Raw genomic sequence first — 18,878 nt, 5'->3', positions numbered from 1 at the left:
AAATAAATAGTTTAATTGACTAACTGAAAAATTACTTAATGCTTTAAAGGGTTACTCAATTTGTTTTAGAAAATATTTTCAAAAATATTCATGTTTATGAAAACTTAGAAAAAAATTTTAAGTTAGGAAATCTTTCCGTTACAAATTTTTTCCTTAGAGATTATTTTTCCTTATATATCTTTTTGCCTTAGAATTTGTTTCAAACTTTGAAAAATATTTTTCAGTTACTTATTCCGTTGCACAAAATTTTAACTTAGAAAATCAAAAGTTTTCCTACTTACTTAGGTATTTTTTTACTTGCCAATATTTTTTAAAATTTTACCTTAGACATTGTTAAAAGAACCCCAATTTTTTATGTGATCAAAGGGGGAGAAGAATGTTAAGTCTAGGGGGAGGTGTATTTAAAATTTCTTTCATTAAAAAATCTTACTTACACATATTTACAACATTATTTGTTTTTATATTATGTCTATTTTACCCTAGCTTAACCTGTGTTGCTCACATCAAAAAGGGGGAGATTGTTGGAACCCCAAGGTGTTTTGATGTGATCAAACAAGTTAAGTTAGGTTCTGTTTGATTTAACCCTTATGTCTAAGTGTGCAGGAGCTTAGGAACACAGGAAGTCGAGCGGAAGACGCGACTAGCGAGAAGGACGGCATGGGGAGAGAGCCAAGGGCTCTGTGCGTTCGAGGGACGAGGTGACCGCGGAAGAGTACATCGGTGAACGATAAGAATGTATGCAACGTTCGAGGGACGAGAAATCGGGAAGGATGGCTGCTCGAGGAGAAGGTCGGAACTTGGGTTCGGGTGAGCCCTATTCCGGATGGCCGAGATCACCCAAGCTAGCGGAGCTAAAGCGGAAGACCCGAACCAACACGAGCTGAACTGGAGCAGAAGAATCGGATCGTAAAAAGTTAACAAGGTTGACTTATGTGGTTCGGGCGCCCGGAGCCTTTATTGTGGTCCAGGCGCTCGGAACCCTTCCGAGCGCACGGAACCAATATTTTATCCACGATGAGGTGGACGTTGACCGACGCATTGGGGATAAAGTTTTATCCCTCCCAGGGCGCCCGGAACCCTTCGAGATGCCCCGAACAATGTTATAAATATAACACTGATTTTCATAGTTAGAACAACTCACTTGTAATCCAGTTCATCAAGTTCTACATTTTCTTTTGTGCTGTCAACGTTGTAAAGAGGCTACTCCGCCCGAAGGAGATCGTCAGATAGTGCGCCATACTTTTCTTGGATTAGCAATCCTCTGATTGCAAACCAAATAACTCTTCTGTGTCTGTTTCTTTTTTAGACTCTTTCTGTTTTAATTACAAGTGCTATTTATTTAGTTGAAAATCCGAGAAAGGTCGAATTTATTTTTTTAGGGCAATTCACCCCTCCCCTCTTGTCGGCCTCCAAAGGGACCAACAAATTCAACCTAGAATTTCAGTGAAACTAAAAGTCATGAACGGATAGTCCGGAGACTATCAAATATTACTCTACTTTATATATTATTACTTGTTGGACTAACTTTGTGTTGCAGAAAATCAATTGTTGGAAAAGGGTTGTCCAAGCCCCTGGAGTTGCTCCTGGCACCCAGACAGTTGGATAGGGCACCCGAGCGACGAGATGAGGTGACACTCGCTAATTGGTCAACACATATCATAGTCTAGGTGCTCGGACCGGTATGGGCACTCGAAGATGGATAAAACTTGTTGGATGAAGTTTTGATAAGAGCACGTCACATCAGCCCTATGGGTGTTAGGGAACCCGTCCAGGCACCTGAATGGGGCTATGAAAGGAGGTTCGACCAGCACCTTGTACACATCAATTTGAACGACTTTCTCTCTTGCGTATTGCTTTGGAAATTAATCTACGACGTCGAAACGTTGCTCCGACAACCAAAAGCTCGAGTCTCCAAATCTTTAATTGTCAGTAACTTTTATACATTCACATTTACATTATAATCAAGATATCTTTTGTAATACTTTGAATTATTACTGGATTGTCCAATTAAAACGATCGAAGATCGCGAACCTTGGAGCAGGAGTCGTCACAAGCTCTGAACCAAGTAAAATCAAACTGTGTCAACTGTCTCTTTTCTTTTACTCTTTCTTTCCACTGCATTTACTTCTAATTTTTTTGAAAACGTGAAAAGCCACGAGTTCTATTTACCCCTCCCCTTTCAATCCAATAATACTGGATTAAAGTGATGTGTTCAATTAAAATTAGAAAAGGAAACAATGGGACTCCTATTTCCTTTGGCCAGTAAATTGTTTTTGTATTGGTTACTCCTGCTTTAAGAAAATCTTGTGTCTATGATCTCCTCCCCATGTGCTTCCTTGGACATCTACTCTTCAATGTCAAAGTTGTTTTTCCAATGGGATTAAATACATCTAATTAGTATCTGGATCTAACTTATTATGTATTGTCCATTTTGGAAACTCATCGTCTTTAATTATGCCTTCAATATGAAGTTTAATCAAGTGTTTTACTAGTTCCATTTTGGTGTTTAACCATTTTGGTGGGGTTCTATCAATATGTAAGAGGATAGACATCATTAATTTTTCTAAAGCAGCCAGTGTTGTGATTTCTAACATTGCTAAAAAAATTATTCTGGTGTCTCTAAGTCTATAATCTATTGCATATTAAGTAGACCATAATCCATTAAAATTAAGGGAGTAATAATCATGTCTTTTATAGTTTATTGTTTAGAAGTCTTCATAGAGGATATTGGTCTTCCATATAGAGTAAACGATTTGAAAGGGACACCCATTTGTGCAAAGAGCTAGAGTGTTGCATTGTGAATAAGTATGATGTCATTTTCAATTGTATTCTACATTGTAATAAACAGGTATGCTAGAAATTTCTTGAATTTCTCCCTTATGTACTAGTTCTAGAAATTCAGAAAGTATTAGAAACTATTCTAAAGAAGAATTGTTGGTTTTATTGCCAATAACTATAGCAGCCGATTGACTAGTAGCAATTTCTTGTTGTTTAGCTTGAAGTTTGCTTAAAGTCATATATTCTAGGATATATCCTTGGTCTGGTTGTTCTCCATATTGTGAAAAAATTGAGGTTTGGGGCTTATTAGGTCCACAATGAGCCTTGACAGTTTCAAATGCTTCCTACATATTATAGAATTCTCTGTAGGAAGGGTTAGTTAAATTTTGGATTGTAAGTTTTATTTTTTCCCAGTGTCATAAATACCATATTGTGGTCTAGAATAAACTGCATAGCATAAGAATTTTTTTCCTGTAGATTTTTGTATTGTATTTAATAAGTACGTAGTTTGTCAAGGCATTGATGACAGCTATTTTGGAATTTGCTAGCCCTGGTAAAGTGGGTATATTCCATCTCTTGTCAATAAGATACTGTTGGATCTCATCTAGTTCATCTTTGATCAAAGTAAAATTGGTCTTCTTCTTTATAATAATACTATTGAAGTTCTTAGTGGCCAAATCACATGGTTTTTAGAAAAGTAAAAGTCCTAACTTTCTTTTTGCTTTTCCATAGTTAAATCCCAAGTATTTCTTCTAGTTTGCTTTATCTTACTATAAAATGAATAACAATTAGAGAGTTGTCAGATTTTTTAATATGTTTCCATTGAATTTTTAGGCCTCTATTAATAGTATAATCAGAAAACTTAATCCATCTTTTGACTGAAAGTCCTTTTCTAGTTGCTTTTACTTGCTAACCATACTTCACTATGGTTTCATAGTCGCCCCCACGGGCTGGATCAGCTGGAAGGGTGCCTGACGCTTGCAACGGAGGTTCAGGGGTCGAAGGTCGCCAGTTACACACGGACGTAAAACCTCGGTCTGCTGCGCTTTAAATTCCACTCGACCCCCAGTTACCCCTCCTACCGAGCTTAACCGTGATTTACCCCCTCTGGATATCTGTGGGGCCGGACCCAGGGGGCCGCTAAGGTGGCGGTTCCACTTTTTTTGCAACTATGGTTTCATAGTCTTTTCTTATTGTAATTTCTTCTTTGCGCATGAAAGATTCTAAACAATACATACTACTAAAATTTCATAATTTAAGTAATTCAGATGACATTTCTCTTTGTATTTTCCTATACATATCTACAGATGAATTCTGAATTTTTAGGATTATATTAAATTTTTTTTCTAAATAATGCACCTCCCCATCCTGATTCACAGCCATCTGTTTCAAGTACTAAATAGTCAAAATCTAGAGGTATGGTAAATATTGGGAGTTTGTTAACCATAAATTTAATTTGTTTTATTAGATCTATATCTTATTAGTTAAAATATAGTTGTCCAGTTGCTAAGGTTTAATTATACAGAGGACCACTATTTTTTTCAATATAGTTTAAATATGGTCTTGAATAATTGAGAAGTCCCAAAAATGATCAAATGGATTTTATATCTTCCATCTTATCAAGAAATTCTAGTATTTTGTAGATATATGAGATTGGAGAGAATTTTTCCTTGCTCAATTTATGTGCCAAGAAAACCTATGTGATTGGTTGCTAGTTTCATTTTCTTTTTAGAAACGATTAACCTATGTTTATTAAATAAGTTAAAAATCATATGTAGATATGCATAGTATTCTTCATTGGTTTTGGAGAATACTAAAACATCATTTATATAAATGCAAGTAAAGGAAGATATTCTTCTGAATATATCATTCATCTTTCTTAATTTGAAAGATTTGAGGAGCTATCTTTAGTCCAAATGACATCACTAACCATTCGAAGTGTCCTTTAGGACAAGAGAATGTAGTCCATTCTAGAGACTTTGGATGCATTTTAACTTATCAAAACCTAGATTTCATATAATATATCTTGGAGTTCTAGATTTTATTTAGAAGTTTATCTTTATTTGATATTTTATACCCGTCTTTATGACAATTATCATTGAGACGTTTATAATTAAAGGACATTTTAAATCGTCCTCTCTTTTGTTTTGCTCCTTTGTTTATAATGAAAGCAGGATTTCTATGTCTAGATTCAGATCGTTGTACAGCACCAAGAGTTAATAGTTGATTAATATACATTTTACATTCTTCTCTTTCCTAATTAGTATAATGTAAATCTTGGGCCTTGATAGCAAGGTTCGGATTAATAATGTTTAATTTATAATAGATCTGATCTCTTTTCTAATATTTAGTGAGATTTTATCCTATAATTTTTAATTTTTCCAATCTAGAAATTAAAGAGTCTAAGCCTTGTTGAGTTTTGATTAGTGTTAACAAGCAGGATTTACGAAATCCTAAGGACCATCATAGTCTTGGTTTAAGAAGTCTTTAAGGTTTTCTAATGTCAAAGTCTCAAGGTTGTGACAAGTATTTATAGTTTTCCTGTAGTTTTGGGGCTGCCAATGAACAAGAGCCTTTACATGGGTCCTTATTATTACTATTGCATTGACATGCGTTGTTTGTCATAGTGATGTTAGGAGTAATATGAGTTAAAGAAGTAGCAGAGGGAGTGTCATGAGAGGGATGCTTCCGTACAGTAGAAGGATAGTAAAGGTAATGGGAGAAACAATGGGGTTTGATAGAAATTAAGTAAATATTTGAGTGTAGTAGAGGTTTATGCCATAATTTAGGAAGAGAAAGAAGGTTACTTAAAGTGTCACAATTGGTATAGAATCTAAATGAGTATTTGTGACAAAGTTAGCGTAAGATAGTTGCTAGCCGTCAAATTGAATACTGACCAAAGGTTGGTTAGCCTTTTTAATTAGTTCAAGTTAATCTAAAACGATTATGATCATATTGCACTTGCATAGGAGATGTAGATGAAGGAAATAGCAAACGTTGAGGATGACTTACTCATGAGCCCACAACCACTTGCTTTGGAATTTTATCTAAATAAGTTGAAGAAGTTATTTCGACTTTCTCATTCATTTATGCATCATATTTTTATCTATCCAACAAATCTTTTTGTAACAGTCAAATTCCTTCTTCTCTAAATGATAATTTAGATGGTAAAATATAGATATTTTAATTTGTAAAACAATTAACAATAAAATGAAAATATGTAAGGCCATTTTGCGTGCGTAAAAAGTATTATTTTTGTTATATTATTTAATAAAACTCTCAATATTTGTTATTATTATATATAGTCTTACACACTCTTTTATAGATATATATCATAAACAAGAAGATTAATCCTTAAGACACCTCTTTTCCACGTTGACTAGTAGTTTGCAAGGGAATTAAATGGCATCAAATGGAAGAAAGCCACAGGCAAGAGCAGCTCGCCAAACTTTATCCACGTCGGTCACCACGTCACCGAATTCATGTGTGTCCCACCCTTCCAACGCATGCACTATTCCAGCCACGCGCTCATCACCCTCCTTGGCAGCCAATTCTATGTAAAATTCATTTACAAATTAACAGTATAGATAATTAAAGGATAACTCGGTGCATAAAATTCGGGATCTCGAGGAAGGATTACAATTTTATCCTGTTTTTTTGTAATAGGCTATTTCGGTAACAGTACAAACAATAGAGAAAGTAAATCATCGTCGTCAGGAGAAAAAGAAAAAGACGATTTCACAATAGAAAAGATTAATGTGCTGCAGCTGACGAATGAACTATGTTAATTATACCTCACAAGCGTGCAGGTTCTCGTATGCCTTTGGGGCTAGCATTGCAGGTGTGCAGTGATAAAAACAATCCCCGCGTGTCGTTTTTAGAGGGAACTGAGAAACGGAAATAAAATGAGTCCCTTCTCGGGCCTTCTGCAGTTCGTTTTCGCTAGTTCCATTGCTACACAGCCAAATCTGCATGTGAAGAAGTAGAGAAGTAAAAAAGAGATGCCAGCACATAACACAATGGCAATGACAGAGCCATAGCCTATAGGGGACTGAAAATGGACACTACCTCGCTTTCACAAGACCCAGATAAAACCAACAAGCTCTCAAGTTCAGGTGCCATTTTTTGCTTCAAAATTGAGTATTTTTCTTCGTCGTCCACCTCTACCTGCCACAGGTTGTGTTTTTTCACTCAATAAGCTTTTTAAATAAGGTGTAAAAGGAAAAGGGAAAAAAGAATAACCTTGATTCCTTTACGAGACAAGGCCGAGCACAAAGAGAGAGCCAACTTAGAAACTCTTCCTACAAGAAGAACACTCTCTGTTTCTTCCGGGATGTGGTTCAGAAGCACTGCCGTTGCTAAGCTAGTTCCGTCAACTATTTTTACCTTCAGCATGGGATTCCTTTTAACATAAAGCCTACCATATCCATTCAGTTCATCATCCTGGAATCATGATTTAATTTGCAGCACAGCTTTAGTTGGCTATACTAAAAGTTGAATTAAACTAAACAAATGTGATTTGCTAAGAGAGGATGATTTAGACATAATTACTTGGTTTAGCAGACCTAAACTTATAACTCTGGCGCCCATCTTATCTGCTTCCAATATAGAATTTTCAATCATGTCATTTATTTTCTCTTTTCCAATGGCTGATAAATACTGGAAGCAAACAAATGACTTGTGTCAGAAATAGAATCTCAAGTTATTGACATACAAAATGAGATGCAATTGGGAATTCTCACATGGAAGGTGAATCTCGGCACTAGCCATGTCTCCGTATGCAGTTTCTTTAACTTATTCCTCTCTACGGTGAGGGTAGTCCCAAATATCGAAGCTACAAGCACCAATGCGTATGAGAAGGCGAACAGAATCCACAAGTAGAACTGGTTGCTGTATGGCTTAGAAGCTAATGAGGCAAAGCCAATTCGTGAATGGAACACGGATTGCAGAGTGGTCAAGTGGGTCAGATGAACAACATCGACAATTTCCTCCATTTTTATCATGGACTTTTCATATAACTCTTCCGAAGACTCGTCCATTGTCCCATATATGTAGTCATATATGGGCATGAACAAAGAGTAGTTTGTTCGAAATTTGGTGTGATGAAGGGAGTGAAACCTGCATGCAGAAGCCAACAATTCACTTAAACCCCCCTGAGCTAGCATTAGTATATATATATACTACTATTTACTTACGAGGGAGTGTACATGAAGTACTTCAGAGGGGGAAAGGCATTGAACAACCACTTCGGCACCATCTCAAAGTTGCAGTGGCCCATGTAATTCATGAAATCGATATAAATCAAATACCCAAATCCTGCTGCCAAGGAAGCTGTTCCAGTTGAAACCAGGGCTACTAAAGGAATTAAGAAGAGCAAGAAGTAAACTAGCTCTTCAGCAAACGGATGGATCACAGCTACAACAGTCAGCATATATATATATATATTAGTAAACAATTCAGTAGATTGAATTCTAAATTATTCTTTAACGAGACCAAAATTAAGTATTTTCCATCAGCCGGAAACTCACATGTTATGGGCTCTGTGACGATGGAAGCGTGGTGATGGGAATGGTAACGAGAATAGAGGTAATGGTGATGCAGAGCTCGATGAAACCAGTAGTAGAGGAACTCCACGGGGCCTGCATGAAGAGCTGCCAAGAGGAGCACTCCTTTAGAGTCCCACCAGGGTGAATGTGGCAATCCAGGAATGAGCTGATTTGCCATGTAAAATATGAGAGCCGTCAGGATGATCTGGTCATCCCTGCCATCGCCCACAAGTACTCCTGTTCTTACTTCTTCTTCAGGAAAAGAAATTCAAAGCTAAGGAAACAGCAGGAAAACAAATAACCCTAGCTACCAGTTCCTTTCTCTGTCCACTTGTTCGAACTCGAGGCTTTTGTCCACTATGCGATGCCTTCTGCTGGCCGTCTGAAGACGGGAGACGGTGATCCAGAGCTGGCCGAGCAGCAGCCGCAGCAGCAGTATGGGGAAGACGAACATGTCCAACGTGACCCGCTCGCCTGGCTTTCTCACCATGAAGTTGCGCACGCTGTGTGCCAGCCATGGACCCAACAGCAAATACTATACTTTCACGAAAAAATTAGAAGAAGAAGAAGAAAACAGAGATATGCATTAGGATTATTAATTTGCAGCAGTTGATCAGGACATACGATCGAAGTTTGTAGGCATGCATGAGAGGTACGTACCTTCATATTACCAAGCTTCTGCCATGGCCATTGCGTGAGGGGTCCTGGCTGGGTAGCCATTTGCTATGCCACACATATTGTTTGGATGTGGGACATTTATAGTTAGGCCTCGAGAATTTTCTGATCACTACCTGTCTTATCTAAAATATATAAGAGTATCGTCCTCAGTGCGTACAGTTAGGGTGCATGATTTCATGATCGAAAGATTCAGAAGTTCGATCCTCGGGATGTCATTGTCTGATGTTAGCATCTCAACTATGCACTTTCAGCTATGTACCTGTATTTACCTCTCTCCATATCCATGGGACCGACTCTAGGGGGCCGTTGATATGACGATTCCATATTTTAAAATATATAAGAGTATCAATACAATAATTTAGGATAAAAAAATTAGGATAAAAAAATTTATTTAATTAATTTGAATATCTATATTTCATTATATTATATATCAATTTTTCTATTTTTTTTCCTTCTCTATACATTTAGTAAATAAAATTCATTTCTTAAATTTAGATAAATAATATTCATAAATATTAAATTTAAGAAATAGATAGAAGGACTGATGTAAATTTTTTTTTAACTATTTGATCTGTAAAATTTTTATATAGGATAACTAATATGAATGATTTGTTCACTTCTCAATAAAAGTGTAGTAATATAAGTTATCGATGATAAAGTATAAATTTAGAGTTGACACTTGTATGAATATGATACGAGCTCATGTCTCATTATTTGTTCTCCATTATATATATTTTTTTAAATTTTGTGGGCACGTATTCGATTAATTTATTGTTTTTTATCACAAAACGTGAATCAGCGATCAACTTTTTAATTTCAACAAAATGCTTCTCTCTCTTATAAAATAAAAATAAAAAACTAAGTTTGAATTGTTTGTGACTGATCGTCAAATTGCAAAAGGATGGCAATTTTAAGACGCCGTGTCATTTGTGATAATAATAATAATAATAATAATAATAATAATAATAGACTAATATGAATTAATTGTATATTTATTTTAAAAATAATTTCATAAAATATAAAATTGGTTAAACTCTTTAAATGGTTAAACTATTATTTAAAAATTACTAATATTTTTAAATGAATTGACCAAAGAAATAAATTATTTTTAATAAGTTTTATCCTGATTAATTGGGTTTTAAATCGAATTAAAATAGATTGAATAATTAGACCAGGGCAATAATCTAACGTCGTGAAAGACCAAATGGTTTGAAAAACAAACAAATTAAGGTGTTAACTTTATTTTTCCTTGCAAAACAAGACCTAAAATTAAATAAATAAATAAATAAATAAATAAATAAATGATCTGAGTCTTCGAGAGGGTATTATTTGATATTCGACTTAATGAGAATTTAGAATTTTAAACATCTCATTATTACATTTGAATCCATAAATATTCAATTTTTTAATGTCATAAAGATTATGAACTCTTCATAGATAATTATTCCTGAACAATGGAATATATGAATCATACTTATTAAGAAATCTCTTATATATTAAACTTATAAATAATTAAAAAAATCTTTAACTGAATCAATAAGCTTTAATATTGAGTTTATTAATCAATCAAATAAATTTAAAAATATATAAAAAAAATAAACTATCAAATAAATTGGGAGTTCCAATAAATTTAAATTTAACTTCAAGTTAAACTCAAATTAAATTTAAATTTAAATTTAAATAAACAAAAATAAAATTAAAATAATTATTTTAATAATTAGGTGGGTTTGGGAATAAAGAAATGGAATAATAGTAAAAGATAATGTTTGAATTGTGGATTTAGAAATGGTAATTTAAGAATGATTTTCATATATGAAAATCAACCAAATAATAATAAAAAATTTAATTTGGCTTCATTTACAATCCTACTATTCGTACACCAAATTTAATTTGGCTTCATTTACAATCCTACTATTCGTACGCCGTCCACAAGCAAATACTTAAAATTATTGAGTGTCATTTTTTATCAGAGTTAAATATTTAAATATGCACTTAATAATAAATATGCCTGATATATTATTAACTAATTTGAGAATGTTGATTGTCATTTTTAAATGAGTCATTGTTGAATTTAAAGAGAATTAAACTCTAAAACATTTATAGAGTGTCTTAAGAGGGGAAAAAAACTCAAACATTTTTCCTTTTCCGGTGCATATATTTTCTTGAAAATAGGATTTTAGGGTTGAATGGCAAAGAACTAAGCCATAATTAAATGTTGAATTTCAAATCGATAATTAACCCTAGGTTAACTAACTCAATCATAATTTTCAATGACAAATTGAAGAACTAAGCGGTAGACTTGATAGCATAAAACGATTAACATCACACCTCCCTTGCCTTTACTTTCACATAAAGGCACACTAGACATTTCAAACATCATGATTCATACCAACCAAAAGAGCAATTTGCAAGGTTTCAAATTTCTTATAACTATGATCAAACTCACAACCTAGGCAAATCTGTAAACGACTGAATAGAAGATGCTTGCAGCGCATGTAGAGTCATGTATAGTAGTAGAAGATTCTTGAAGCCACAAGGTCATGTAGTAGAATAGCACTCCTTTTTCTTTTTAGCACTAGGAAATTTAATTTCCTCCTCACTCACGAAGCAGCAGTGGCAATTGTTCATATAATCATTACACAAAAGTAGTTAACAGCACGCAGGGGAAGTGGTTACCCCGGATTACTAGCTTGCAGGAGAAGTGGCATCGAATGGAAGAAAGCCATGGGCAAGAGCAGCTCGCCATACTCTATCCACGTTGGTCACCATGTCACCGCATTCGTGTGTGTCCCACCCTTCCAACGCATGAACTATTCCAGCCACGCGCCACGCGCTCATCGCCCTTCTTGGAAGCCAGTTCTATGAAAATTTTACAACAATAGCAAAAGATATATCGTTATGAGAGAAAAAAGATGCATGAACCACAAAGGTTCAGATTGAAAAAGAACAATGAAAGAAGGGTAAGGTTGATCATATGATACTACCAAAAACATACACATAACAGTTAGTTGAATTGCTATATAAAGACTGCAGAAACAGAACTCGAAGTTCCTTAGCTGCTACTCTATTGAATGTAATATCAATTTCGTATGTTCTTGTGTATCTGGTTTTGTTTCAATCTGTAAGCTACTCTCTATTTTTCCTATTGGCACTAATGGAATTTTGGCTCCCAAGTTTGAACAGCAAGGGTTGAGAAAATCAAACTAATAAGTAGAATAAAGGGAATCATATTAGATTACTGATAATCACATTTCTGATTGTCTTTTCGAGGGTGAAAGTTGGGAGTGAGCTTTAGCAATACTGAATATTTGGAACTGGCTAAGCTTTGATTAGGACAGTGGAACTGATAGATTAGACAACAAGATTAGACTAGTGGAACAGATAGATTAGACTAATTAGGTCAGGTAAATTGGACTATTATATTGTGTTGGTGCAATTGTCCTCAGATCAAAATTGACTAAGCTCAAGTTCAGTTTCAATGTTTGATCAATATATTTAATGGTAGAGCGAGACATTGAAAATAATAAGAGTATGTTAGAGATAGAGATTGTCGGTGCAATCGACCTTAAGTTAAGGTCGACCGAAATTGATTTGGATATGATGGTTGAGTAAAGAGTTGAGTATGTTAAGTTTGACCGAATACTTGATAGTGGAGAAGTCCAAGTAAATCACAATTAACTGAATACTTAGCAGTTGAAGTCCAACAAAAAGTTGGTAAGGGCGAAAATCAAGTAGGTTATGAGAGACCAGATACTTAGCATGAGATATGAAATTCAAATAGATCAAGATTGACCGGACACTTAGCAATGATGAAAATCTTAAATGGTCAAGGTCATGAAAGATCTAATGTTAGTCGAAAAGTTAAGTATTGACAAGTAATAGAGAATCTGATATTAGTTACAAGAAGGAAAATCCAAACAAGTTGTTGCATTCAAATTCTAAAAGAAATGGTGATAAACAGTCGACTATTAAGCAGTTTTCAGTCACGATAACAACCCTATAAAATAGGCTTTTGTACGGTGGTTCTTAGGAGTTTTAAAGGAGAGTGTTGTTGCGTTTTCATAACTTCAAGAGACAATCCAAAGCAACAACAAAGGAAGAGTCAATTGTAAATTATTTGTTTCATTTGCATTGTATTTATTTGCATCTGTATCTTTTGTTTTCTTGTCCATGTTGCTTGTAAATAACTTATGTTATACAAGGTTCTCTACCTCCGAAACGTATTCGAGAAAGAGAAAGCATAATGGTGATACTGCTAGGATGCTAGATCGTGAAGTATAAACCAGGGATTCCAAACCACATAAAATTAAGGAATCTCTATTCTTGTGCTTATTTTAATGTTTTATGTTATGTTTTCTACTACGCATTAACATCACTATTCACCCCCCTTAACAACGTCATCAGTCCCAACATATTGGACCAATGAGATCAGGCCCATTGGACGAACTGGTCATCAAGCCGAACATGTCATTGGGCTCAAATTGGGTGGATTGATTAAGTTGTCTAGTTTAGATGATGAGTCAATCGGACTTGTCAAACCAGTCATCAAGCCGAACATCTCATTGGGCTTGTCAAGTTAGTCAATAGGGCAAGCCGATCAAGCTAAACTAGTCGACTAAGCCAAGGTTGATAAGCCAAATGAGCTAATTAGACTGAAAAGGTGGTCTAGTTAACTTAGTTGGATTAGAAGAGCAGCCAATTGATCTAATTAAACTGAGAGGACCAGTCACACTTGAATTTATAGATTATATGAACAAAACTATTATTTTTTATGCTTTATGATATTTCTATATAACAAATACAAGAATAATTAGTCTATGTCTAATTTTATTCCCTAGGTACAGTTATTCTATTTATGTGAATCACGATCACCCACCATAAATCTCTAGGCATTCATGAAATTAAATATTAATGTGTTGCAGCTGACGAATGAGATATACCTCACAAGCATGCAGGTTCTCATATGCCTTTGGGGCCAGCATTGCAAGCGTGCAGTGATAAAAACAGTCTCCACTTGCCGTTTTCAAAGGGAATTGAGAAATGGGAATAAAATGAGTCCCTTCTCTGGCTTTCTTCATTTCTTTTTCATGGGTTCCATTTCCACATAGCCATATCTGCATGTGAAGAAGTAGAGATGTAAATAGCAACGCTCTTCATATAAAAAAAAATTAAAAAAGAAAAATATTAAAAAAGATGGTAAACAATTCACAATATGAAATAACAAAAATGTAGTCCATAAGGTAGAAATAAGATTTCACAAAATCATCCATTATTTGAAATTGGTCCTAACCTTGCCTCTTTAATCATGAAGATATACTAGAGAGGAAAATGACAGAGGTGATTGAAAATAGACACTACCTTGCTTTCGCAACACTGAGGTAAAACCAAATAACTTTGAAGCTCAGGTGGCATTTTTTGCTTCAAAATTTTGTATTTTTCTTTGTGCGCCACCTCTACCTGCCACACGATTTACCAAAAAGCTATAACTAAACTTAAATAAGGTGCAAAAGGAAAAAAAGACAGAAATTTGATTGGGTTAAGTGCATTTCCAAGTGAAAAAGAATAACATAATTCACTGCTGACCTTGATTCCTTTATGAGACAAGGCCAAGCACAAAGAGAGAGCCAACTTAGAAACTCTTCCTACAAGAAGAACACTCTCTGTTTCTTCCGGGATCCGGTTGAGAAGCACTGCGGTTGCTAAACTAGTTCCGTCGACTATTTTTGCCTTAAGCATGGGATTCCTTTTAACATAAAGCTTACCATATTCATTCAGTTCATCATCCTGGAATTATGATTTGAAACATAGAAACCCAACACCAAATTTATTTCCAGTAAGAAAATATGAAGAATATAAGAAGCAGCAGTAAAATTTTTGCCGTACCGAAAGTTCAATTAAACTAAACAAATGCGAAGAAAGGATTTTAAACATTACTTGGTTTAGCAGGCCTAAACTTATAACTTTTGCGCCCATCTTATCAGCTTCTAATATAGAATTTTCAATCATGTCATTTATTTTCTCTTTCTCAATCCCTGATAAATACTGGAAGCAAACAAACGATTTGTATCAGCATCTCAAGTTATTGACACATAAACCGAGATGCAGTTGGAAATCTTACTTGGAAGGTGAATCTTGGCACCACCCATGTCTCCATATGCAGTTTTTTAAATTTATTCCTCTCTACGGTGACAGTAGTCCCAAATATCGAAGCTACAAACACCAATGCATATGAGAAGGGAAATAAAATCCACAAGTAGCATTTGTTGCTGTATGGCTTAGAAGCTAGTGAGGCAAAGGCAATTCGTGAATGGTACATGGATTGCAAGGTGGTCAAGTGGGTGAGATGAACAACATCAACAATTTCCTCCTTTTTTGTCAGGGACTTTTCATATAACTCTTCCGAAGACTCGTCCATTGTCCCATATATGTAGTCATATATGGGCATGAACAATGAGTAGTTAGTTCGAAATTTGGTGTGATGAAGGGAGTGAAACCTGCATGCAGAAGCCAACAATTCACTTAAACCCCCCTGAGCTAGTATTTGTGCTGTGAGTGGGTACCTAGCTAGCATTAGTATATGCTATATACTTACGAGGGAGTGTACATGAAGTACTTCAGAGGGGGAAAGGCATTGAACAACCACTTCGGCACCATCTCAAAGTTGCAGTGCCCCATGTAGTTCATGAAATCGATATAAATCAAATACCCAAACCCTGCTGCCAAGGAAATTATTCCAGTTAGAGCCGTGGTTACTAGAGGAATTGCGAAGAGCAGGAAGTAAACTAGCTCTTCAGCAAACGGATGGATAACAGCTGCAAAAGACAGCAAAGTAACAAGTCAGTAGATTAAATTCTATATGAAGAGGCACTTTTGGAATGTGTAAATAAAAATTTCTGAATGAAAATCATTTTTCATAGAGAATGAAAAAATTGAGTGTGGGAAACTCACAGCCAGTCTCTACTAAGAGACTATAGCAACCGGCCCAATCAAACCCTACCCAGAAGAATTGCTTGACTGAGCCCAGTAAAGTAACTAGCCAGACTAATCTAACAAACACTCAAACTATATGAGATCAGTTTTTGAATAGGACAATCTGAGAAATTTTAAAGATGTTTCAAATCAGACTCTGATTTTTTTTTATACACTATCCACTTTGGCAAATATTTCATATGGATAAATTTATCCCATGGTAGAATATGACTACATGGTAAAGAGCTTCCAAAACATTATCTTTAACGAGAATAAGACCGGGCATCTTTTGTTTCAAAATCGAGAAAAAAAAAAGCATATTAAAAATAAGAAACTCACATGTTATAGGCTCAGTGACGATGGAAGCATGGTGATGGGAATGGTAACGAGAATAGAGGTAATGGTGATGCAAAGCTCGATGAAACCAATAGTAGAGGAACTCCACGGGGCCTGTATGAAGAGCTATCACGACAAGCACTCCTTTAGAATCCCACAACGGCGCTTGTGGCACTCCAGGAATAAGCACATTTGCCATGTAATATAGGAGAGCTGTCAAGATGATCTGGTCATCCCTGCCATTGTCCATTTCTTCTTACTTCTACAGGATAAGAAAAAGCTAACAAAATAGCAAAAAAATAAAATAACCTACCAATTCCTTTCTCTGTCCACTTGCTCGAACTCGAGGCTTTTGTCAACTATGCGTTGCTTGCCGTTGGCTGTCTTGAGACGGGAGACAGTGATCCAGAGCTGGGCAAGCAGCAACCTCAGCAGAAATATGGGGAAGATGAACAGGTCGAGCGTTGCCCGCTCCCCTGCCTTTCTTACCATGAAGTTGCGCGTGCTGTGTGCCAACCATGGAGCCAACAGCAAATACTTGCATACAAATAAAAAAACACACAGAATTGCATCAGGATTTGCAGGGGTTGAGAGTTTAGATGTGTATTAAGACGAAAATTTTATAAGCATGGGATATACCTTCAAGTTTCCAAGCTTCTGCCATGGCCATTGCGTGAGGGGTCCTGGTTGGGAAGCCATTGCGTGACATTGTTTAGATGTGCCGCACTTATAGGCTTCCTGCGTGTTGCGCATCTGCAGTTGTATTTGCTCATTCTTTTATCATGCGGGGTGGCGGCTTGATATGTATGATAGGGTAGGATTATATTTTTTTAAAAAATTTAATTAAATGTTTGGTAGGATTAATTAGATGTAGGATTATGGATGATTAAAGATAGGATTCATAATTTTTTGGTCTCAAGAGGGATTATTTATTCTACCTTTAATCCTATTCTAATCAACCTAATTTATCATGCATATTAAATGGAGCCTTAGTATATAAAAATAACTAGCTCGGTTTATGCAGTACTTTGTGAAACTAACTTTTTATCAATATATCAAAAGAAACTATTTGCCCTTCTTATGTCAAAATTAATTAGATTTTGTTTTAAAATTTATCCACACAGATTTTTAATTGTAAGGAATATAAAATACTTCGATGTCTAACCTCTCCTACATAGAGCACTGCATTATGACAAAATATCTTGTAATTTACTTATTTATATATTATCACTATGCCAAAATATCTCATAATTTACTTGTTTATATATTATGGTGGGACAAATAATATTAAACCATTTAAATTTTAAATGATATCATTTTTTACTCCCATTTTATTCTAAAATTTATCTTATCAATTTTGGACATATCACACAATGTCTTGAGAGGAAAAAAAAAATAGTCCCCTCGGATGGTCAAGTGGTTAGCGCATGAGATGTTACCATCATAAAATTTGAGGTTCGAATCTCGATATTTATTTTAATAGATTCTAAAATTAATTTTTAATAGATATAATTGATTTTTCCATGACAAAAGATTGTGGATAAAATATTCTTATAATTTATCTACTTATATTTTATCATGAATCGATAAAACTAAATTGAATTGCTTGGGAGCAACGATGCCACTTTGCTCCAACGTCGAATTCATCAAATCTGGGAAAGGCAGAGCTTTCATTTTGTTAAAATTCTAATTGACCCAATTTTAAAGTTCCAACTTCTGAGGCTATTTGCAAACTAGTGGAGGACAGATGCTTGAAATGATATAAGACAATCACAACATCAGATTGCAGAACTTAGATGAAATCACAAGTGATAAATGACTTTGGATTGATGTAATTCAAAGGAGAAAATTATAACTTGAAAACTTGGATTGATATAATATACAAAAAGGGAACCTGTATTTTACATTTTATCCATATAGGTATATAATATAGTAATTTTTTTTTTAATTGACATGAGATATTCAGCTCTTCAAACTAATTAATTATGGGATAATCGATTTAATTTCACGAAAAAATATCTCACCAGTTATAAAGATAAATTAAAAAAAAAATTCTCGGATAAATTAAAAATTACTAATAAAAGAACATTTAAACGTTCATCATTCTTAAATCTATTTTTTATTAGAGAAAAAGTTTTCTATAATACATCGAAATTAAATATAATATATCTGTACAAGAGGTATGTTATCTCAAAGTGTTCATAAATTATGTGTAATAAAGACATATCATAGTTATGGCTAAATTACTAGCTTGAGTTTATTCTCAAATAATGAATCTAAATTGACTGATGTAGTTCGAAAGGCCATGTCATTCCATGACTAAAAACTAATTTGATAATTGGGTTTTCTCACTCAAGCAGTCATTACAAGAATTCCCCTAATTAGTGATAAAATTAGTGATGAAATTTAGATTCATCACTAATTCAATGATCGAAAATTAAGTCCCGGTAGTTATTTAGCAATGGAATTGAGTTCCATCATTAATTAGTGACTGAAATTTATTTCGATCACTCATTAATGACCAAAATGATTAATCAGTCGCTAATTAGCGGCGAGGTTTCGTTGCTAAAT

The 18,878-nt window shown here is 34.7% G+C and overlaps 1 protein-coding gene and 1 pseudogene across 1 annotated transcript; both read right to left on the bottom strand.

Annotated features, from left to right (window-relative positions):
* Positions 1-6,044: 6,044 nt before the first annotated feature.
* LOC122055104 lies at positions 6,045-9,106 on the bottom strand (annotated as a pseudogene).
* Positions 9,107-11,531: 2,425 nt separating this feature from the next.
* Positions 11,532-17,006, bottom strand: LOC122037920 (very-long-chain aldehyde decarbonylase GL1-6-like). Its single transcript, XM_042597401.1, has 10 exons — positions 16,947-17,006; positions 16,621-16,844; positions 16,311-16,543; positions 15,595-15,814; positions 15,121-15,496; positions 14,937-15,044; positions 14,586-14,786; positions 14,361-14,459; positions 13,943-14,116; positions 11,532-11,861 (listed from the first exon to the last, which is right to left on the bottom strand). The coding sequence occupies exons 1-10, from the start codon at positions 17,004-17,006 to the stop codon at positions 11,688-11,690; spliced, it is 1,869 nt and encodes a 622-aa protein (XP_042453335.1). The 3' UTR covers positions 11,532-11,687.
* Between the last annotated feature and the right edge of the window lie 1,872 nt (positions 17,007-18,878).

This window comes from Zingiber officinale, chromosome 1B (assembly GCF_018446385.1).
Source record: "Zingiber officinale cultivar Zhangliang chromosome 1B, Zo_v1.1, whole genome shotgun sequence".
NCBI classification, from domain to species: domain Eukaryota; kingdom Viridiplantae; phylum Streptophyta; class Magnoliopsida; order Zingiberales; family Zingiberaceae; genus Zingiber; species Zingiber officinale.
This window is presented reverse-complemented; position numbering and strand designations above follow the sequence as displayed.

Bases quoted from the DNA above. Each gene is read 5' to 3' on its own strand.
- LOC122037920 (XM_042597401.1), bottom strand. From the start codon at position 17,006: ATGGCTTCCCAACCAGGACCCCTCACGCAATGGCCATGGCAGAAGCTT. The intron at 16,845-16,946 runs GTATATCCCATG...TTTGTATGCAAG, and splicing joins AGAAGCTTGGAAACTTGAAG to TATTTGCTGTTGGCTCCATG. The intron at 14,787-14,936 runs GTAATGTTTAAA...TCATAATTCCAG, and splicing joins GTTTAGGCCTGCTAAACCAA to GATGATGAACTGAATGAATA.